The sequence below is a fragment of the Rana temporaria genome, chromosome 5 (assembly GCF_905171775.1).
Source record: "Rana temporaria chromosome 5, aRanTem1.1, whole genome shotgun sequence".
Classification (NCBI taxonomy): Eukaryota; Metazoa; Chordata; class Amphibia; order Anura; family Ranidae; genus Rana; species Rana temporaria.
The window spans coordinates 325,086,912-325,106,581 of record NC_053493.1 but is presented as its reverse complement, the minus strand read 5'-3'; the positions used below and the strand labels follow the sequence as shown (position 1 = coordinate 325,106,581).

At 42.2% G+C, this 19,670-nt stretch overlaps 1 protein-coding gene across 1 annotated transcript in view; it reads left to right on the top strand.

The window, feature by feature from the left end:
- Positions 1-19,670, top strand: part of NSMAF (neutral sphingomyelinase activation associated factor) — a 158,286-nt gene that overhangs the window by 126,647 nt on the left and 11,969 nt on the right. The window contains exons 27-28 of the mRNA XM_040354247.1: positions 4,666-4,749; positions 13,394-13,544. Of these exons, the coding sequence (XP_040210181.1) occupies positions 4,666-4,749; positions 13,394-13,544 (235 nt within the window). The remainder of the gene's footprint in view (positions 1-4,665; positions 4,750-13,393; positions 13,545-19,670) is intronic.

The following is a 19,670-nucleotide window of genomic DNA, read 5'->3' as shown; positions in this document are numbered from 1 at the left end:
AAATCCTGATCTCTTCCCCAGAGTAGTACTATGTTACTATGGTACCATTATAGTGTCCCTGATCTCCACCACACCAGTTATATGATGACGCTGTATGGCAGTGTGAAAAAAACTATTGTGACTTTTTTTCTTAATTCCTTCAATTTACAAAAAATTACAACTTCAAAAAAACCTGCCTTGCCTCTTGCTACCTTGGACTGTCTACTTTCCAAAAATGGGCGATATTTGTACTGTCCTGGCATTTTAGGGCTTCAAGAAATAAGATTGGTACATCAGGATTGATCAATTTTCAGATATAGGTGTCCGTTTAATGAAACTGTAAACATCGGCAGTCCCGAAGATCGCTGCTATCAGTTCATTCAAAGTTTCTGAAACAGAGCTGATCGTTCTCCTCTGATCATCTCCACACACAGAGAATATGTCATTGACTGACCCAGAAATGGCCAGTTTATGAAGGTGCCAACTTGTCAGAATTCTCCCTCCCAGATTCCCCAGCCCAGAGGTGAAGAATCGGGGAGAGAAGACAGAATCCCAGGAGAACTGAGGAGGAAGAAGGAAGATTGACTTCCTTCTTCCTCGATCAGACTCCCCAAGACAGTAATTTTATTTATTTTGATATATTTATTTATATACACATTATATATAATTTACTGTGCGTGTGTGTGTGTGTGCGTGTATATATAATAGCACTACCCCGAATGAGCTGCTGGTTTGTTTTGGGCGGCATGTTACCTCTATTCCTTCGCCGTCTAGGGTATCAGATGAGAGTTGAGAAAAACTTCAATGTCCACACTTTTTAGGCTTCTTTTTCTCTGCTTTATTTACCCAACGTGGTAAAAGAATAGAAGTGGTAGTTGAAGAGGTGGAAGGGTAATAGGTAATAGGTTCAGGTGTAAACTTTCTTTCGTAAACACGCCTGCTTCCAGCAACGCAGCTTTCGTCGCCACTCTAGCCAGAGCGGGTATTGTGCACCTGGATAGGCCTCTCTCGCTAACCTAGCAGCCAAGGTGTCACACGGAAACTTTAGTAAAGTCTCTGCCACAGACCTTCCCAAAGATGGAGATGAATTCGGTCCAGAATCCTTTCAGCACAGGATTAAGCACCCAGATCTCTCTTGAATAAATTCTCACTCAGCCTCTCGGTAATCGTGCGTCCGATGAAGTTCAAGGCCTCTACTGAGATACCAGCCTCGTGCTCAGTGCTCACCAAGACAGGTTCTTCATTGAGTGGCTTCCTCCCTCAGAACGGACAGCACAGGACCACTCTGCGACTACAGGGCCTACGAAGTAGATCACAACCCCGGACCAACGTGGTCCCGGAGCCACTTGAACATGCACCCCCGGCCAGGAGGGCCACACACGGGGGGTGGTGGGATGACAGGCCAGGATCGGCAACGACGACCCCGAACTAATGACGTCTGTCTCTTAAAGGGGTGTTCCAGCCTTTTTTTAAGTTTATTAAAAAGCAGCAGCTACAAAAAGTGTAGCTGCTGGCTTTTAAAAAACAGACACTTGCCTGCTCCACGGTTTCAGCGACGCGCCGGCCGGGGCTCCGCTCCTTGCCCCCCCTTCATTCCTAGTGTGGGCACCTGGCAGTGACAGCTTTCGGCTTCACGGCCGGGCACCCACTGCGCATGCGCAAGCAGCGCCATCCGATTGGACAGGCGCTCGCTATTTGCCTTACCAGCCCCTCTGCGGAAGGAGGAAGTGGGACAGGAAGTCCCACTCCTCCTGAAGCCCCCCCCAAAAAAAAATTACATGCCAAATGTGGCATGTAAGGGGGCAAGGAGTGGATTAAGTGGAAGTTCCATTTTTAGGTGGAACTCCGCTTTAAGTACTCCTCCCAGCATGCACAGCGGGACGATCAACTCCCTCTAATTGGCTGCTGAAGGGGAACACCCAAAACACCTTGACCTGACTGCTGCCACCCTTGGCCTGGAGTGATAACGGCACCCCAAACAATAATAGTGGTCACTCACAGTACAGCCATGGCTGGAACAGAGGCCCAAATGTAGTAAAAAAAAAAAATCAAGTCAACTAACTCTGACTACCCTCTAAATTTAAAGCAGTGACGGCTAGAAAGTAGCAGGCCGCTACTATATATATATATATAATCACAGGGCCTTGCGAAAGTATTCGGCCCCCATTGCGACCTTTTGCCACATTTCAGGCTTCAAACATAAAGATATAAAACTGTAATTTTTTTTTGGAAGAATCAACAAGTGCGACACAATCATGAAGTGAAACGGAATGTATTGGATATTTCAAACTTTTTTAACAAATAAAAAACTGAAAAATTGGGCGTGCAAAATTATTCAGCCCCTTTACTTTCAGTGCAGCAAACTCTCTCCAGAAGTTCAGTGAGGATCTCTGAATGATCCAATGTTGACCTAAATGACTAATGATGATAAATAGAATCCACCTGTGTGTATTAAGTCTCCATATAAATGCACCTGCACTGTGATAGTCTCAGAGGTCCGTTTAAAGCCTCATGAAGAACAAGGAACACACCAGGCAGGTACGAGATACTGTTGTGGAGAAGTTTAAAGCCGGATTTGGATACAAAAAGATTTCCCAGGCTTTATACATCCCAAGGAGCACTGTGCAAGCGATAATATTGAAATGGAAGGAGTATCAGACCACTGCAAATCTACGAAGACCTGGCCGTCCCTCTAAACTTTCAGCTCATACAAGGAGAAGACTGATCAGAGATGCAGCCAAGAGGCCCATGATCACTCTGGATGAACTGCAGAGATCTACAGCTGAGGTGGGAGACTCTGTCCATAGGACAACAATCAGTCGTATACTGCACACATCTGGCCTTTATGGAAGAGTGGCAAAAAGAAAGACATTTCTTAAAGATATCCATAAAAAGTGTCGTTTAAAGTTTGCCACAAGCCACCTGGGAGACACACCAAACATGTGGAAGAAGGTGCTCTGGTCAGATGAAACCAAAATCGAACTTTTTGGCAACAATGCAAAATTATTTTTGGCGTAAAAGCTACACAGCTCATAACCCTGAACACACCATCCCCACTGTCAAACATGGTGGTGGCAGCATCATGGTTTGGGCCTGCTTTTCATCAGCAGGGACAGGGAAGATGGTTAAAATTGATGGGAAGATGGATGGAGCCAAATACAGGACCATTCTGGAAGAAAGCCTGATGGAGTCTGCAAAAGACCTGAGACTGGGACAGAAATTTGTCTTCCAACAAGACAATGATCCAAAACATAAAGCAAAATCTACAATGGAATGGTTCACAAATAAACATATCCAGGTGTTCGAATGGCCAAGTAAAAGTCCAGACCTGAATCCAATCGAGAATCTGTGGAAAGAACTGAAAACTGCTGTTAACAAACGCTCTCCATCCAACCTCACTGAGCTCGAGCTGTTTTGCAAGGAGGAATGGGCAAAAATTTCAGTCTCTCGATGTGCAAAACTGATAGAGACATACCCCAAGCGACTTACAGCTGTAATCGCAGCAAAAGGTAGCGCTACAAAGTATTAACTTAAGGGGGCTGAATGATTTTGCACGCACAATTTTTCAGTTTTTTTATTTGTTAAAAAAGTTTGAAATCGCCAATAAATTTCGTTCCACTTCATGATTGTGTCCCACTTGTTGATTCTTCAAAAAAAATTCATTTTATATCTTCGTTTGAAGCATGAAATGTGGCAAAAGGTCGCAAAGTTCAAGGGGGCTGAATACTTTCGCAAGGCACTGTGTGTGTGTGTGTGTGTGTGTGTGTGTGTGTGTGTGTGTGTGTGTATATGTGTGTATATGTATATATATATAAAATGTGTGTATAGTATATGTAGGGGGACTAATAATTTTATTAATATGAGGTGGGCGGTCTCCTCTCTGAGCCTGTGTACTAAGTTACCACATTCTATGCATTAGGATAAAAAACTTGTGTGCAGCAGCCTCCCCTAATACTTACCTGAGGTCCATCTAGCGATGTTGACTAAGACTCTCCAGGACTCCCCTCCTCATTGGCTTTTTTCCCACGGCTCCATGTCTGAATGGACACAGGGAGTCTTGGCTCGGGTGCCCCAATAACAAGCTCTTTGCTGTGGGGGCACTCAGCAGGAAGGCGGTACCAAGAGCGCCCGCGGGGGACCAGAGAGGAGGATCTAGGCTGCTCTGTGCAAAACCACTACACAGAACAGGTAAGTATAACATGTTTGTTTTGTTCTTTTTATAGGAAAACAAACACAAGACTTTAGTCTCACTATAAATACCACCAAAAGAAAGCTCAAGTTGTGTGAACAAAATAATACAAATTTTGTTTGGGTACAGTGTTGCATGACCACGCAAGCTGAAAGCTGAAAACTGTCCTGGGCAGGAAGGTAGATAAAAGTGCCCGGGGTATTGAAGTGGTTAAAGTGTAGGAAGACTGCTGAGTCCTATATTGTTACATTGAGCCATTCATTTGATGCAAGGTGGCTTTGTCTCCAATGTACAGGTCTTTACATTCCTCACTACACTGCACCGCATGTACCATTCATTGTATTCATTGAAACTTCCACTAATCCTGATTGAAAGGGAAGTGTTAAAAGCATGTGACCTAATATAGCTTATGACAGGTCTTTGATCTGTTACATTGTAACCAATGTTTTGACAGCAGAAGACATTCAATGGCTTTTTATCCTCTTCCCATCCTGCAGGTATGGAGCTGTGTGCCTTCCAGCGTGTGTGGAACCAAAAGGAACAACTTTGAACTGCTGGCTGAATTGGAACATGATGCTGGTGTGAGTGTTTAATAGGTCATGTATTGAAAGGAAGATCACAGCATGGAATATTATGTATTTTATTAAGGATAGCACAAATTGACTTGGATAGCTAAACCTCCTAAAGAAGCAATCGGTTATAAAATTGTATGGCGCAAATCACAACAAGGTTTATTTCACACCAATTGCGTGGTGGAAAAATGTATTGCTGACCGCCTTCTGGAATTAGATTGCCTGGCTGCCTGTGAATCTAAAGTGACATTAAAGTTGTGTTTTTTTTGTTTAAAAATAACAAACATGTTATACTTATACTTGCCTCCTCTGTGTAGTGGTTTTGCACAGAGCAACCCGTATCCTGCTCTTTTCGGGTCACTTGCCGGCGCTCCTGGCCCCTCCCTCCTGCCGAGTGCTCCCACAAGCAAGTAGCTTGCTATGGGGGCACCGCTGCTCCATGTGTCCATTCAGACACAGAGACGTGGCTCAGCCCCACCCCCCCCCCCCCCTCTCTCCTCATTTGCTCACTAGATCAACAGCAGCGGGCACCAATGGCGCCCGTTGCTGTCTCATCCAATCAGGAAGAAGAGTCCCAGACAGCTGAGGCTTTTGTGCAACATCGCTGGATCGAGATGGGATTTAGGCAAGTATTAGGGGGCCTGCTGCACACAGAATTTATTTTATTTTTTTATGTTAATGCATTAAGATTAAAAAACTTCTGCCTTTTAGAACCACTTTATGGCAGAACCACAAACTGAAAACACGATTTCATTCATTTTTATTATTCAAAGCAAACTCCTCCATCCATCCATGTCTCCAGGCTTTATTTTGTTGCAAAATCACTTTGAAAAACACCCCCTAGCTTAACCATGGCCATCTAGAGTAAGGGTGGACGCTTCATGTAGCATTTACTTCTGGAATCCATCTGCCCTTGTGCAGGCATGCAAGCATGAGAGCACGCGTTTCTGGAATCCATCTGCCCATGTGCAGGCATGCAAGCAGTAGAGCACGCGTATATGAGAAATCCTCTCCTCCCCTCCTCCAGATGAAAGAAAAAATGCCCATGAAGATACACAAGACATAGGACAATATTTTGGTCCAAGCCAAAAACCTGGAGCAACTGAAGAACTGTAAAAATATATATATATATATATATATATATATATATATATATATATATATATATATATATATATATATATATATATATACATACACAGGTGGTTCTCAAAAAATTAGCATATTGTGATAAAGTTCATTTTCTGTAATGTACTGATAAACATTAGACTTTCATATATTTTAGATTCATTACACACAACTGAAGTAGTTCAAGCCTTTTTATTGTTTTAATATTGATGATTTTGGCATACAGCTCATGAAAACCCAAAATTCCTATCTCAAAAAATTAGCATATTTCATCCGACCAATAAAAGAAAAGTGTTTTTAATAAAAAAAAGTCAACCTTCAAATAATTATGTTCAGTTATGCACTCAATACTTGGTCGGGAATCCTTTTGCAGAAATGACTGCTTCAATGCGGCGTGGCATGGAGGCAATCAGCCTGTGGCACTGCTGAGGTGTTATGGAGGCCCAGGATGCTTCGGTAGCGGCCTTAAGCTCATCCAGAGTGTTGGGTCTTGCGTCTCTCAACTTTCTCTTCCCAATATCCCACAGATTCTCTATGGGGCTCAGGTCAGGAGAGTTGGCAGGCCAATTGAGCACAGTAATACCATGGTCAGTAAACCATTTACCAGTGGTTTTGGCACTGTGAGCAAGTGAAGCTTTTCAGCAGATGGAAGCAGATGGAAGCATGAAGTGCTACAAAATCTCCTCATAGCTAGCTGCATTCACCCTGCCCTTGATAAAACACAGTGGACCAACACCAGCAGCTGACATGGCACCCCAGACCATCACTGACTGTGGGTACTTGACACTGGACTTCAGGCATTTTGGCATTTCCCTCTCCCCAGTCTTCCTCCAGACTCTGGCACCTTGATTACCGAATGACATGCAAAATTTGCTTTCATCCGAAAAAAGTACTTTGGACCACTGAGCAACAGTCCAGTGTTGCTTCTCTGCAGCCCAGGTCAGGCGCTTTTGCCGCTGTTTCTGGTTCAAAAGTGGCTTGACCTGGGGAATGCGGCACCTGTAGCCCATTTCCTGCATACGCCTGTACACGGTGGCTCTGGATGTTTCTACTCCAGACTTCCGCAGGTCCCCCAAGGTCTGGAATCGGTCCTTCTCCACAATCTTCCTCAGGGTCCGGTCACCTCTTCTCGTTGTGCAGCATTTTCTGCCACACTTTTTCCTTCCCACAGACTTCCCACTGAGGTGCCTTGATACAGCACTCATCCAGAGTGTTGGGTCTTGCGTCTCTCAACTTTCTCTTCCCAATATCCCACAGATTCTCTATGGGGCTCAGGTCAGGAGAGTTGGCAGGCCAATTGAGCACAGTAATACCATGGTCAGTAAACCATTTACCAGTGGTTTTGGCACTGTGAGCAAGTGAAGCTTTTCAGCAGATGGAAGCAGATGGAAGCATGAAGTGCTACAAAATCTCCTCATAGCTAGCTGCATTCACCCTGCCCTTGATAAAACACAGTGGACCAACACCAGCAGCTGACATGGCACCCCAGACCATCACTGACTGTGGGTACTTGACACTGGACTTCAGGCATTTTGGCATTTCCCTCTCCCCAGTCTTCCTCCAGACTCTGGCACCTTGATTACCGAATGACATGCAAAATTTGCTTTCATCCGAAAAAAGTACTTTGGACCACTGAGCAACAGTCCAGTGTTGCTTCTCTGCAGCCCAGGTCAGGCGCTTTTGCCGCTGTTTCTGGTTCAAAAGTGGCTTGACCTGGGGAATGCGGCACCTGTAGCCCATTTCCTGCATACGCCTGTACACGGTGGCTCTGGATGTTTCTACTCCAGACTTCCGCAGGTCCCCCAAGGTCTGGAATCGGTCCTTCTCCACAATCTTCCTCAGGGTCCGGTCACCTCTTCTCGTTGTGCAGCATTTTCTGCCACACTTTTTCCTTCCCACAGACTTCCCACTGAGGTGCCTTGATACAGCACTCTGGGAACAGCCTATTTGTTCAGAAATTTCTTTCTGTGTCTTACCCTCTTGCTTGAGGGTGTCAATGATGGCCTTCTGGACAGCAGTCAGGTCTGCAGTCTTACCCATGATTGCGGTTTGGAGTAATGAACCAGGCTGGGAGTTTTTAAAAGCCTCAGGAATCTTTTGCAGGTGTTTAGAGTTGATTAGTTGATTCAGATGATTAGGCCAAGAGCTCGTTTAGAGAACCTTTTCATGATATGCTAATTTTTTGAGATAGGAATTTTGGGTTTTCATGAGCTGTATGCCAAAATCATCAACTACTTCAGTTGTGTGTAATGAATCTAAAATATATGAAAGTCTAATGTTTATCAGTACATTACAGAAAATAATGAACTTTATCACAATATGCTAATTTTTTGAGAACCACCTGTGTATGTATATATATATATATATATATATATATATATATATATATATATATATATATATATAATATACACAGTGGGGATCGAAAGTTTGGGCACCCCAGGTAAAAATTTGTATTAATGTGCATAACGAAGCCAAGGAAAGATGGAAAAGTCTCCAAAAGGCATCAAATTACAGATTAGACATTCTTATAATATGTAAAAAAAAGTTAGATTTTATTTCCATCATTTACACTTTCAAGATTACAGAAAACAAAAAAATGGCGTCTGAAAAAGTTTGGGCACCCTGCAGAATTTATAGCATGCACTGCCCTCTTTGCAAAGCTGAGACCTGCCAGTGTCATGGATTGTTTTCAATCATCGTCTAGGAAGACCAGTTGATGTCAATCTCAAAGGTTTTAAATGCCCAGACTCCTCTGACCTTGCCCCAACAATCAGCACCATGGGTTCTTCTAAGCAGTTGTCTAGAAAACTGAAAGTGAAAATAGTTGGCGCTCACAAAGCTGGAGAAGGCTATAAGAAGATAGCAAAGTGTTTTCAGATGTCGATGTTCGGAATGTAATTAAGAAATGGCAGTCATCAGGAGCAGTGGAAGTTAAAGCAAGATCTGGAAGACTAAGAAAAATATCAGACAGAACAGCTCGCAGGATTGTGAGAAAAGCAATTCAAAACCCACGTTTGTCTGCACGATCCCTCCAGAAAAATCTGGCAGACACTAGAGTTGTGGTACACTATTCCACTATAAAGAGATACTTGTACAAATATGGTCTTCATGGAAGAGTCATCAGAAGAAAACCTCTTCTACGTCCTCACCACAAAAATCAGCGTTTGAACTTTGCAAATGAACATATAGACAAGCCTGATGCATTTTGGAAACAAGTTCTGTGGACCGATGAGGTTAAAATAGAACTTTTTGGCCGGAATGAGCAAAGGTACGTTTGGAGAAGAAGGGGGACACAATTTAATGAAAAGAACCTCTGTCCAACTGTTAAGCATGGGGGTGGATCAATCATGCTTTGGGGTTGTATTGCAGCCAGTGGCACAGGGAACATTTCACGAGTAGAAGGAAAAATGGATTCAATAAAATTTTAGCAAATTTTGGATGGTAACTTGATGCCATCTGTGAAAAAGCTGAAGTTAAAGAGAGGATGGCTTCTACAAATGGATAGTAATGATCCTAGACGCACCTCAAAATCCACGGGGGATTACATCAAGAGGCGTAAACTGAAGGTTTTGCCATGGCCTTCACAATCTCCTGATCTCAACATAATTGAAAATCTATGGATAGACCTTAAAAGAGCAGTGCGTGACAGACAGCCCAGAAATCTCAAAGAACTGGAAGACTTTTGTAAGGAAGAATGGGCAAAGATACCTCAAACAAGAATTGAAAGACTCTTGGCTGGCTACAAAAAGCGTTTACAAGCTGTGATACTTGCCAAAGGGGGCAGTACAAGATATTCACTTTTGCAGACGCAATTTTTTTGTTTTCTGTCATTTTGAAAGTGTAAATGATGGAAATTTAATCTAATTTTTTTGACATATTCTAAGAATGTCTAATCTGTAATTTGATGCCTTTTGGAGATGTTTCCATCTTTCCTTGGCTTCGCTATGCACATTAATACAAATTTTTACCTGGGGTGCCCAAACTTTCGATCCCCACTGTATGTATGTGTGTGTGTGTATGTATATATGTATATATGTATGTATGTATGTATGTATGTATATATATATATATATATATATATATATATATATATATATATATATATATATATATATATACTCTATCTTTTTTTTTTTTTATTAGATTTTTTTAAAATATAATGTAATTTGCTATTTATTTACTTAGGCTAGCAGCATAAGGATTAGAAATAGTTAATGTTAATTGAGAGAGCTTAGTTCCACTTTAATACTTTAAGCAGCCCATAGATGAGCCTCGATTTTCTTTCTTTCCACGGGTGTAAGCAAAGAAAATCGATTGAGTACTTTGCGCAGCGCTATGGTGTTCTCTCACCAGGGGGCATTCCCAGCTTACAGAACACAGTGATTACTGTTAGCAGCTCTAGCCACCGGCAGTAAATATATGTAAAAATATCTGATGGCTGGTTGTACCCAAGTCGATTGATGGATCATCTTGGGTACAATCAGCCTGTCCATACATGGATTGACCTGTTAGTTAGTTATCCTGACCGGACATCATATGTAGTGATCAGGATAACGAACCGGCGCGCAGCACGGCGATTGTTTGGTGTGTCAGTCTGACACACCGCAACTCCAATCTAGGTAAAGAGTCTCCGACAGAGGCTCTTTACCATGTGATCAGCGATGTCCAATCACAACTGATCACGGTGTAAACCTGAAAAGCAGTGTATCGGTTTTTCCTCACTTGCGTCAGGGATACCAATTAGTGCCCATCATTAATGCCTGCCAGTGCCTCCTTATCAATATGCCCATCAGTGGCATCTATCGGTGTCCATCAGTGTCCTCTTTCCGTGCCACCTATGTGTGCCCCTCAGTGCCACATATTAGTGCCCGTCAGTGCAGCCTCATCAGTGCCTATCAGTGAAGGAGAAAACATACTTATTTACAAAGTTTTGTTAACCGAAACAAAGAAAAACTTTTGGTCTTTTTTTTTTTTTTCTTTAGCAGAACATAAAACCCCCAGTGTTGATCCCCAGTGGGAACAAAATGTTAAAAATGTTGTTTGGGTACAGCGTTGCATGACCGTGCAATTGTCATTTAAAAAGTGTCAGTGCATTTTTTTTTTTGGCCTGTAATTAAAAGGTATGATAAGTAAGGGACCAGTTGGGTAGCTAGTTTTTTCAGAAGGAGTGATCGGCAATGACACCCTACATAACTTTCTTGGCACAAGTTTAGTTTTAAAGAAATCTGTCATCTTTCCCTCTTTTTTAATATACTGTACATGTAAAACCGCTAAGCTTCATGTCATTTGTTCAATTTCATGTGTATATTGAGGCATCCATTTTTGCACAGACTATGTCCTGCTTTCCAGTTGTACACAGTGCTTGTAGCCATCGATAATTCATCATTACCAGTGGAGCCAACACATGGTGTGGACCACACACTGATCATATTGTCTGGACATTTTCATTGTCAGTTAGGCTCAACATTAGCGTGTCTGGTCCTCAGATAACCTCTAGTGGTTGGCTGCACTTCATCAAAATTTAATATAAATAAGTGCTTCTTAAAAGCATTTCTTATGGATTAACATTGATTTCTAATAGACTACATATGCTGTTGAGCAATCAACTTCCATATACAGTGACAGCAATGTCATTACTTATTCATTTTGTATGAAAGTATTATGAATCTAACCAACATTATGAAGTATAAATGGTGTATGTCTATCTATACACTATTCTATCACTGGTTGGTATCCCCCCCCCCCCCTTCACAATGATCATTTGTAAAATAGTTGAGCAGCAATACACTACATGCATTAAAAACCTTTTACTTATAAAAATAATTGTGAAAGTACCAACAAATTGTCATCTAAAATGGGGTCAGCTGATCCCGCTGGTCTGCTGTTTTAACCACTTTTTCCCCTTTAATGACAAGACCATTTATTGCAAAATGGCACTGTGTTGCTTTAACTGACCGTTTCGTGGTCATGTGATGCTGTTACCCAAACAATATTGATCCTTTTTTATCGACAAAGAGAGCTTTCTTTTGGTGGTATTTGATCACCTCTGCAACTTTTTTTTTTTTGCGCTATAAACATATAAAACTACTATTTTCTTCCTCAGTTTAGGCCAATATGTATTATTCTACATATTTTTGTTAAAAAAATCGCAATAAGCGTATATTGATTGGTTTGCGCAAAAGCTTTAGCGTCTACAAAATAAGAGATATATTTATGGCATTTTTATTTATTTTTTTACTAGTAATTGCGGTGATCAGTGATTTTTAGCAGGACTGCGGCAGTGCGGCGGACAGAACGGACACTTTAGACACTTTTTTGGGACCATTGACATTTATACAGCGATCAGTGCTATAAAAATGTGCTGATTACTGTATAAATGACACTGGCAGGGAAGGGGTTCACTAGTGGTGATCAAGGGGTTAAATGTGATCCCGGAGAGGTGTTTCTAACTGTGGGGGGGGGGGTGTACTGACTGGAGGAGAAAAAAGATTGCTGTTCTTGATCACTAGGAACAGACCATCTCTCGCTACTCCACTGACAGAACGGTGATCTGTTTCTTTACATTGACAGATCCCCATTCTGGTTTTCTGTGAGTGATCGCGGGTAGCCGGCGTCCATCGCAGCTGCCGGTCATGCACATCCGCTCCGGCGCTCACTGTATCCATTACACAAACCGATCCACAGCTATGGTGATTTGCGTAATAGAGCCAACCTGCCACAGTATAATCACAGCGGCTGGTCAGCAAGTGGTTAAAGGATAAGTTCACCTTTTGTAACATGTTACATGTTATACCCGCATTTAGGGTTTAACATGTTACCACAGAGCACATGCCTGCCCCCCCCCCCCCTCCACTGTGACAGCGAGTAGGGGATCTTCTCTCCTCACCTGCCTGCCCAAATGGGAATTCAGGCCGTCGGCTATACTGAGATTCTGCAGGAGCCTGACATTTCACATGTCATCTGTGGATCGTGAGTGCAATGCCCTTGCAGGCTCCAGAGAAAAAAATACACATTCTTTTGCCTACAAAGAAATGTGCATTTATTTTCTTTTTTTTTTTTCTTTTAAAGGTGAACTTGGCCTTTGAAGATGCCGGGTGAAACAGGGGTCTCTGCAGAGTTTGAAAGGGGAAATGTTTCTGATAGGTATTATACTAATCAACCTTTATGAGTTTCATTTTTATATAGACATTCAAAAGATAAGTACACTGGCTCATCAGGATTGCTACAGGTAAAAAAAATACCATGTCTTCTACATTAATCCACAAATATAATGCAAAAGATACAGTATGGAGACATGGAGGTTTGTTTTGCTGTGTTGGTTTGTTCCTCATGTAATGTTAATAGGTCTGATTATTTACTTAGTGTACCATTTTAGCACAGTAATGACTCTGAAGTATCAGGCTCTAATGGTCCTCTGATTCAGAGATTGCAGTAAAGAGGTGGTTTATTAAAACATTGACAGAAGGGAAATTATTTGTTTTGTCAAAAGCAACCAAAGTTTACCGAAATCTCTTGTTTACAGGTAAACACAATCAATGCGAGCTCTGATGGATCATTGCTGGTATCAGGAACTAAAGAAGGCACTGTGAGCATTTGGGATATTGCAGATTCATCCATATTACATCAGCTGCCTTGCCACAATGGACCCATTTTTGATGTTGCTCTGAGTCCTGGTAATTTATTTTAAGTAGGGCTGTTACTGAATAAAATTTTCGTGTTTTGATTAATCGATTTTTTTTAATCGACTAATTTCGAACAATTATAACGCACATACGTTTTTCGAATCACCGCCATATATAGTCCCCACTGTAATATCCACAGACATCTCCACCACTGTAATATCCACAGATTTTTCCCCCGCTGTGATATCCACAGGCGTCTCCCCCCGCTGTGATATCCACAGGCGTCTCCCCCCGCTGTGATATCCACAGACGTCTCCCCCCGCTGTGATATCCACAGGCGTCTCCCCCCGCTGTGATATCCACAGGCGTCTCCCCCCGCTGTGATATCCACAGGCGTCTCCCCCCGCTGTGATATCCACAGGCGTCTCCCCCCGCTGTGATATCCACAGGCGTCTCCCCCCGCTGCGATATCCACAGGCGTCTCCCCCCGCTGCGATATCCACAGGCGTCTCCCCCCGCTGCGATATCCACAGGCGTCTCCCCCCGCTGCGATATCCACAGGCGTCTCCCCCCGCTGCGATATCCACAGGCGTCTCCCCCCGCTGCGATATCCACAGGCGTCTCCCCCCGCTGCGATATCCACAGGCGTCTCCCCCCGCTGCGATATCCACAGGCGTCTCCCCCCGCTGCGATATCCACAGGCGTCTCCCCCCGCTGCGATATCCACAGGCGTCTCCCCCCGCTGCGATATCCACAGGCGTCTCCCCCCGCTGCGATATCCACAGGCGTCTCCCCCCGCTGCGATATCCACAGGCGTCTTCCCCCCGCCGTGATATCCACAGGCGTCTTCCCCCCGCCGTAATATCCACAGGCGTCTCCCCCCCCCGCCGTAATATCCACAGGCGTCCCCCCCCCCCCCCGCCGTAATATTCACAGGCGTCTCCCCCCGCGTAATATGGTCCACATCTCCCTCACTTTATAGGAAGATTAGTACTTGCTCAGTCTTACCAGAGAAGCCGGCCGAACACGAGCAGTTGATGCCGGGTGATGACGTCAAGATGGCCGCTACTCCAGGAGCTAGGCCAAAGCCCCGGCCTTTCCTATGGCCGAAGGCAGCAGTGGAGCTCCGCGGATCACGTGGTGTGCCGATCCGCATATGGTGATCCGTTCGGATCACGGATCATTTACGATTCGTTGTACCACTAGTACCGATCAAAAAAATTTACGATTAATCGAGGAATTAATCTTTAATTTCCACAGCCCTAATTTTAAGTAAAATATAAAAGTCTTGTGAGCTACCTACTTAGTAAAAATGATATGGACAGCTAGCTGCTGGCAATAATCACGTCCCATATAGCCGTTAGAATGCATAGAAAAAAAAGAAATTTGTGCTGCGCTATCTACATATTATTATACTGCTATATCGGCCATCATAAAACAGTGTCAATAGTGCTATAGGATGCTATAATGTGCAAAAGTACATACCACTGCTTAAATAAAAAATGATATAGTGATATATATTCTTGTGATTTATATAGATCAATTCCCTTCAAGATCAAACTAACATGATAAAAATGGACAAAACCAAGTTTATAAAAGTAAATTCTAAATAAATAAAAGTGACAAAAGGTGAAAAAAATGCAGTTTCCTCCTATGTAATCCGTAGGAAAGAAGGCTTGACCGTGTGATATAATTTAAGGCACAAATTTATTATACAAACAGTTCCGGGTACTCACATGGGTCTGGTGCATCAGTGCACCGCTCTATTCAAAGCTTAAAAAGCCGGGGACTTGTTGAGGTTGTATAAATTGGAAAGTGATCTTGCGGTAAAGATATAAAACCAATACATACAAACTACAACTAATGCAAATGTGTGGTAAAGTGCTGTCTATACAGTGTCAAAACGGCTCATAAAATAAATGAATAAATAAGATGAGCATACATATGCTGACCCACAAACAGATAATGATACAATATATGAAAGTGATCGAAAATATATATATGAAGTGTCACTGTGCAAATATAGAGAAAGTGCAAAACCTGACAAAGTGCACAACTGCAAGAAAAGTGCCAAAAATTGCAAAAAAAGTGCTAAACGTGCACGAGTGCACCAATGCACACAATATATGAATGAATGGTTCAATAATGCAATATATAAAAAAAAAGTATAAAAAATGTAAACGAGTGAGTGAGAGTAAAGTTTGAAAACGTCCCATATAATGTATAAGGGGACAAATCCTCCAGTGTCTCCAAATTCTTGATGGGGGTGTATCCTTAATTGTAGTATTGAACCATGGTGTCTCTTCTTCACCAGTCTCTCAGAACTCTCACCTTACAGATATATAAAATAGGCACATCAATTAATACTCTTCCACTCCTCTTTGATGTTAAAATGCCAGGATCAGAATATCATTGCTTCTCTCCTTTACCCCTTACGATCTCTCCGTCCTGCAGCAGTTGTGCACTTTTTGTCAGGCTTTGCACTTTCTCTATATTTGCACAGTGACACTTCTTCATATATATATATATATATATAATCACTTTCATATATTGCATCATTATCTGTTTGTGGGTCAGCAAATGTATGCTCATCTTATTTATTTATTTGACACTGTATAGTCAGCACTTTACCACACATTTGCATTAGTTGTAGTTTGTATGTATTGGTTTTATATCTTTAGCGCAAGATCACTTTCCAATTTATTCATTTTACGTGTACAGTGAACACCATTTGATCTAGCAGCTTTTGTCATTTGGACTTCCCCACACTCATATTTACTCACTAGTAGCGCGAGAGACCTTTTACTTTTATTTTTTGAGGTTGTAGGTTCCTCCACTGTGAGATGGACCCGCTGTTTCTTACACTGTCCATGTGAGTACCCTGTATTGGGGCCGTTTGTATAATAAATTTGTGCCTTAAAAAAACAATATCACACTATCGAGCCTTCTTTCCTACTGTTTACATATGAGGAAACTTCATTATTGAGCAGCTTGGGATCCCGCAGTTATCATAGAATCCACAGTGATTCATATGCGTGTTTTGACCGAGCTTAACCACTTCCGGACTGCCGCACGACTATATACGTCCTTTCTTTGAAGAGGGATATCTCTGTTATGGCAGCAGCTAGCTGCCGTAACCCAGATATCCTCGTCTTCAGCCGGTGGTCTGGTTTGCGATAATGGTGGTCTCTGCGGCGGATTCGCAGCAAGATCACTGTTGTCAGGAGAGGGCCCCCCTCCTGCCGCTTTCCCGTGCCCTCCGCCACTTACATTGAGGCCGTCGGTAGCGGCGGAGGCGATCGGGTCCTCTCTCCTGCTTGGTATGGATAAGAGTGAGGGCAAGATGACCCCCACCCATCTCTATACCATAGCAGGGTGGAAGCAACATCAAAACGTCACTTCCGCCCATAGCTCTTAAAGGGCAATATTTTTTTTTTGGTCATTTTTTCAAATGCCAATTTATTTTTAATTTTTTTTATTGCATTTTTGTGTAACTATGAGATCTGAGGACCCCAGATCTCATATTTTAGAGGACCTGTCATGCTTCTTTCTATTACAAGGGATGTTTACATTCCTTGTAATAGGAATAAGTGACACAATTTTTTTTTTTTTAAAGAACAGTGTAAAAAATTAAAGGTAAAATGAGAAAAAAAATACTTTTTTAAACACGCCCTGTCCCGCTGATCTTGCGTGCAGAAGTGAACGCATACGTGATCAGCGCCCGCATATGAAAACGGTGTTTAAACCACACATGTGAGGTATCGCCACGATCGTTGGAGCGAGAGCAATAATTCTAGCCCTTCTCTGTAACTCAGAACATGCAACCTGTAGAATTTTTTAAACGTCTCCTATGGAGATATTTAAGGGTAAACGTTTGACGCCATTCCACGAATGGGCACAATTTTGAAGCGTGACATGTTGGGTATCAATTTACTCTGCGTAATATCTTTTCACAATATAAAAAATAAAAATTGGGCTAAATTTAGCGTTGTCTTATTTTTTTTTTATAAGAAAAAGTGTATTTTTTTCAAAAAAAAGTGCGCTTTTAAGACCGCTGTGCAAATACGGTGTGACATAAAGTATTGCAATGACTGCCATTTTATTCTCTAGGGTGTTGAAAATATTTTTTATAATGTTTGGGGGTTCTAAGTAATTTTCTAGCAAAAAAAACATATCTGAAAAAGAGGCTCGGTCCTTAAGTGGTTAAATATGAGGTCACACGCTCAGAGGTGAGCAGCTATTACTGGGGGGGGGAGGGGGGACACTGAAACACATTTTGATCACTTCAATCAATGGATTCACATATTTATGTTTGAGAACGACTTTGACATTTTATGTTGCACTGATCCATGTGATATATGGTCAGTGCATCACAGCTTGTTGCACTTAATTTTTTCACCTTTTTTGTCACTTTTATTTATTTAGGATTTACTTTTATGAACTTGGTTCTTGATATAAATTAACACTCAAAAGACCAGATGGAAGCACTTCCTATTACAGGATATAAGTAATAACACTCGCAGAAGAACACTAGTTCAGAGTTTACTTTAGACACGCAGTTTATTACAAAAAAAGCAGAACTATTTAACTCCAGGGATTGGCTCAAAATCTACCCTTGCAGTACAGAGCTTATCCCTGCACTGCAAGGGCTAACTGCTTGTTCAGTCTAGGGGCACTGAAATAAGGAGTAATGCCTTATTCCTCACTCCAGCAGTGCAACCAGTCCCACAAAGCCTCTTTAACCACTTAAGCCCCGGACCAATATGCAGATAAAGGACCAGGCCCCTTTTTGCGATTCCGCACTGCGTCGCTTTAACTGATGATTGCATGGTCGTGCGACTTGGCTCCCTAACAAAATTGACATCCTTTTTTTCCCACAAATAGAGCTTTCTTTTGGTGGTATTTGATCACCTCTGCGTTTTTTTTTTGTTTTTTTTTGTGCTATAAACAAAAATAGAGCAATTTAAAAAAAAAAATGCAATATTTTTTACTTTTTGCTATAATAAATATCCCCCAAAAATATATAAAAAAATAAATTATTTTCCTCAGTTTAGGCCAATATGTATTTTTCTACATATTTTCGGTAAAACAAATCGCAATAAGCGTTTGGTTTGCACAAAAGTTATAGCGTTTACAAAATAGGGGATAGTTTTATGTAATTTTTATTAATATTTTTTTTTTTTTTTTTACTACTAATGGCGGTGATCAGCGTTTTTTTTTTTTTTCGTGACTGCGACATTATGGCAGACACATCAGACACTTTTGACACTATTTTGGGGCCATTGTAATTTTTACAGCGAAAAGTGCTATAAAAATGCACTGATTACTGTGAAAATTACACTGGCAGTGAAGGGGTTAACCTGTAGGGGGCGCTGAAGGGGTTAAGTGTTTCCTAGGGAGTGTTTACTACTGTTTGGGGGTGTGGCTTTGCGTGTGACGTCATTGATCATCATTCCCTATGACAGGGAACAGACGATCAGTGGCAGTCACACTAGGAAGAACGGGGAATAGTTTGTTTACACTTACCGCTCCCTGTTCTTCAGCTCTGTGACCCGATTGCGGGACACTGGCGGCGTACATACTAGCATACTAGCTCATTTTTAAATACTTGCCTTTAAACAATGCGTCAGTATCTCACATGGACATTTTCCCTCGGTGTGTTTCTGGATATCACAGCTCCGGCGCTGTGAGTGGCCGGAGCTGCGATGTTGTCACTCCCGCGCATGCGCACGGGAGACTTCCTTTCGGCAAGGTCCGGCGTCTATCGGACCTTTCAGCCAGGAACTCAGAGCGCATGAGTCAGCGGCTGCATGCAAGGGGAATATCTCCTAAACCGTACAGTTTTAGGAGATATTCTTTTTACCTACAGGTAAGCCTTATTATAGGCTTGCCTCTAGGTCAAAGTTAAAGGGTCACTAAAGGAATTTTTTTTTTTAGCTAAATAGCTTCCTTTACCTTGCTGCAGTCCTGGTTTCATGTCCTCATTGTTTGTTTTTGCTTTGATGTTGCTGTAAATCCTCTCTGTTCTGGACACTTCCTGGTTGCCTTTTTCCTGATAACCACACTACTGGGAGATTTCTCACGGTGGTCACTAATCAAGGAGCTGTGTGTAAAACGAAACTGGATTGGTGCTGAGGAGTTTTAGACAAAGTATCACTGCTCTCTATTGGCTGACTG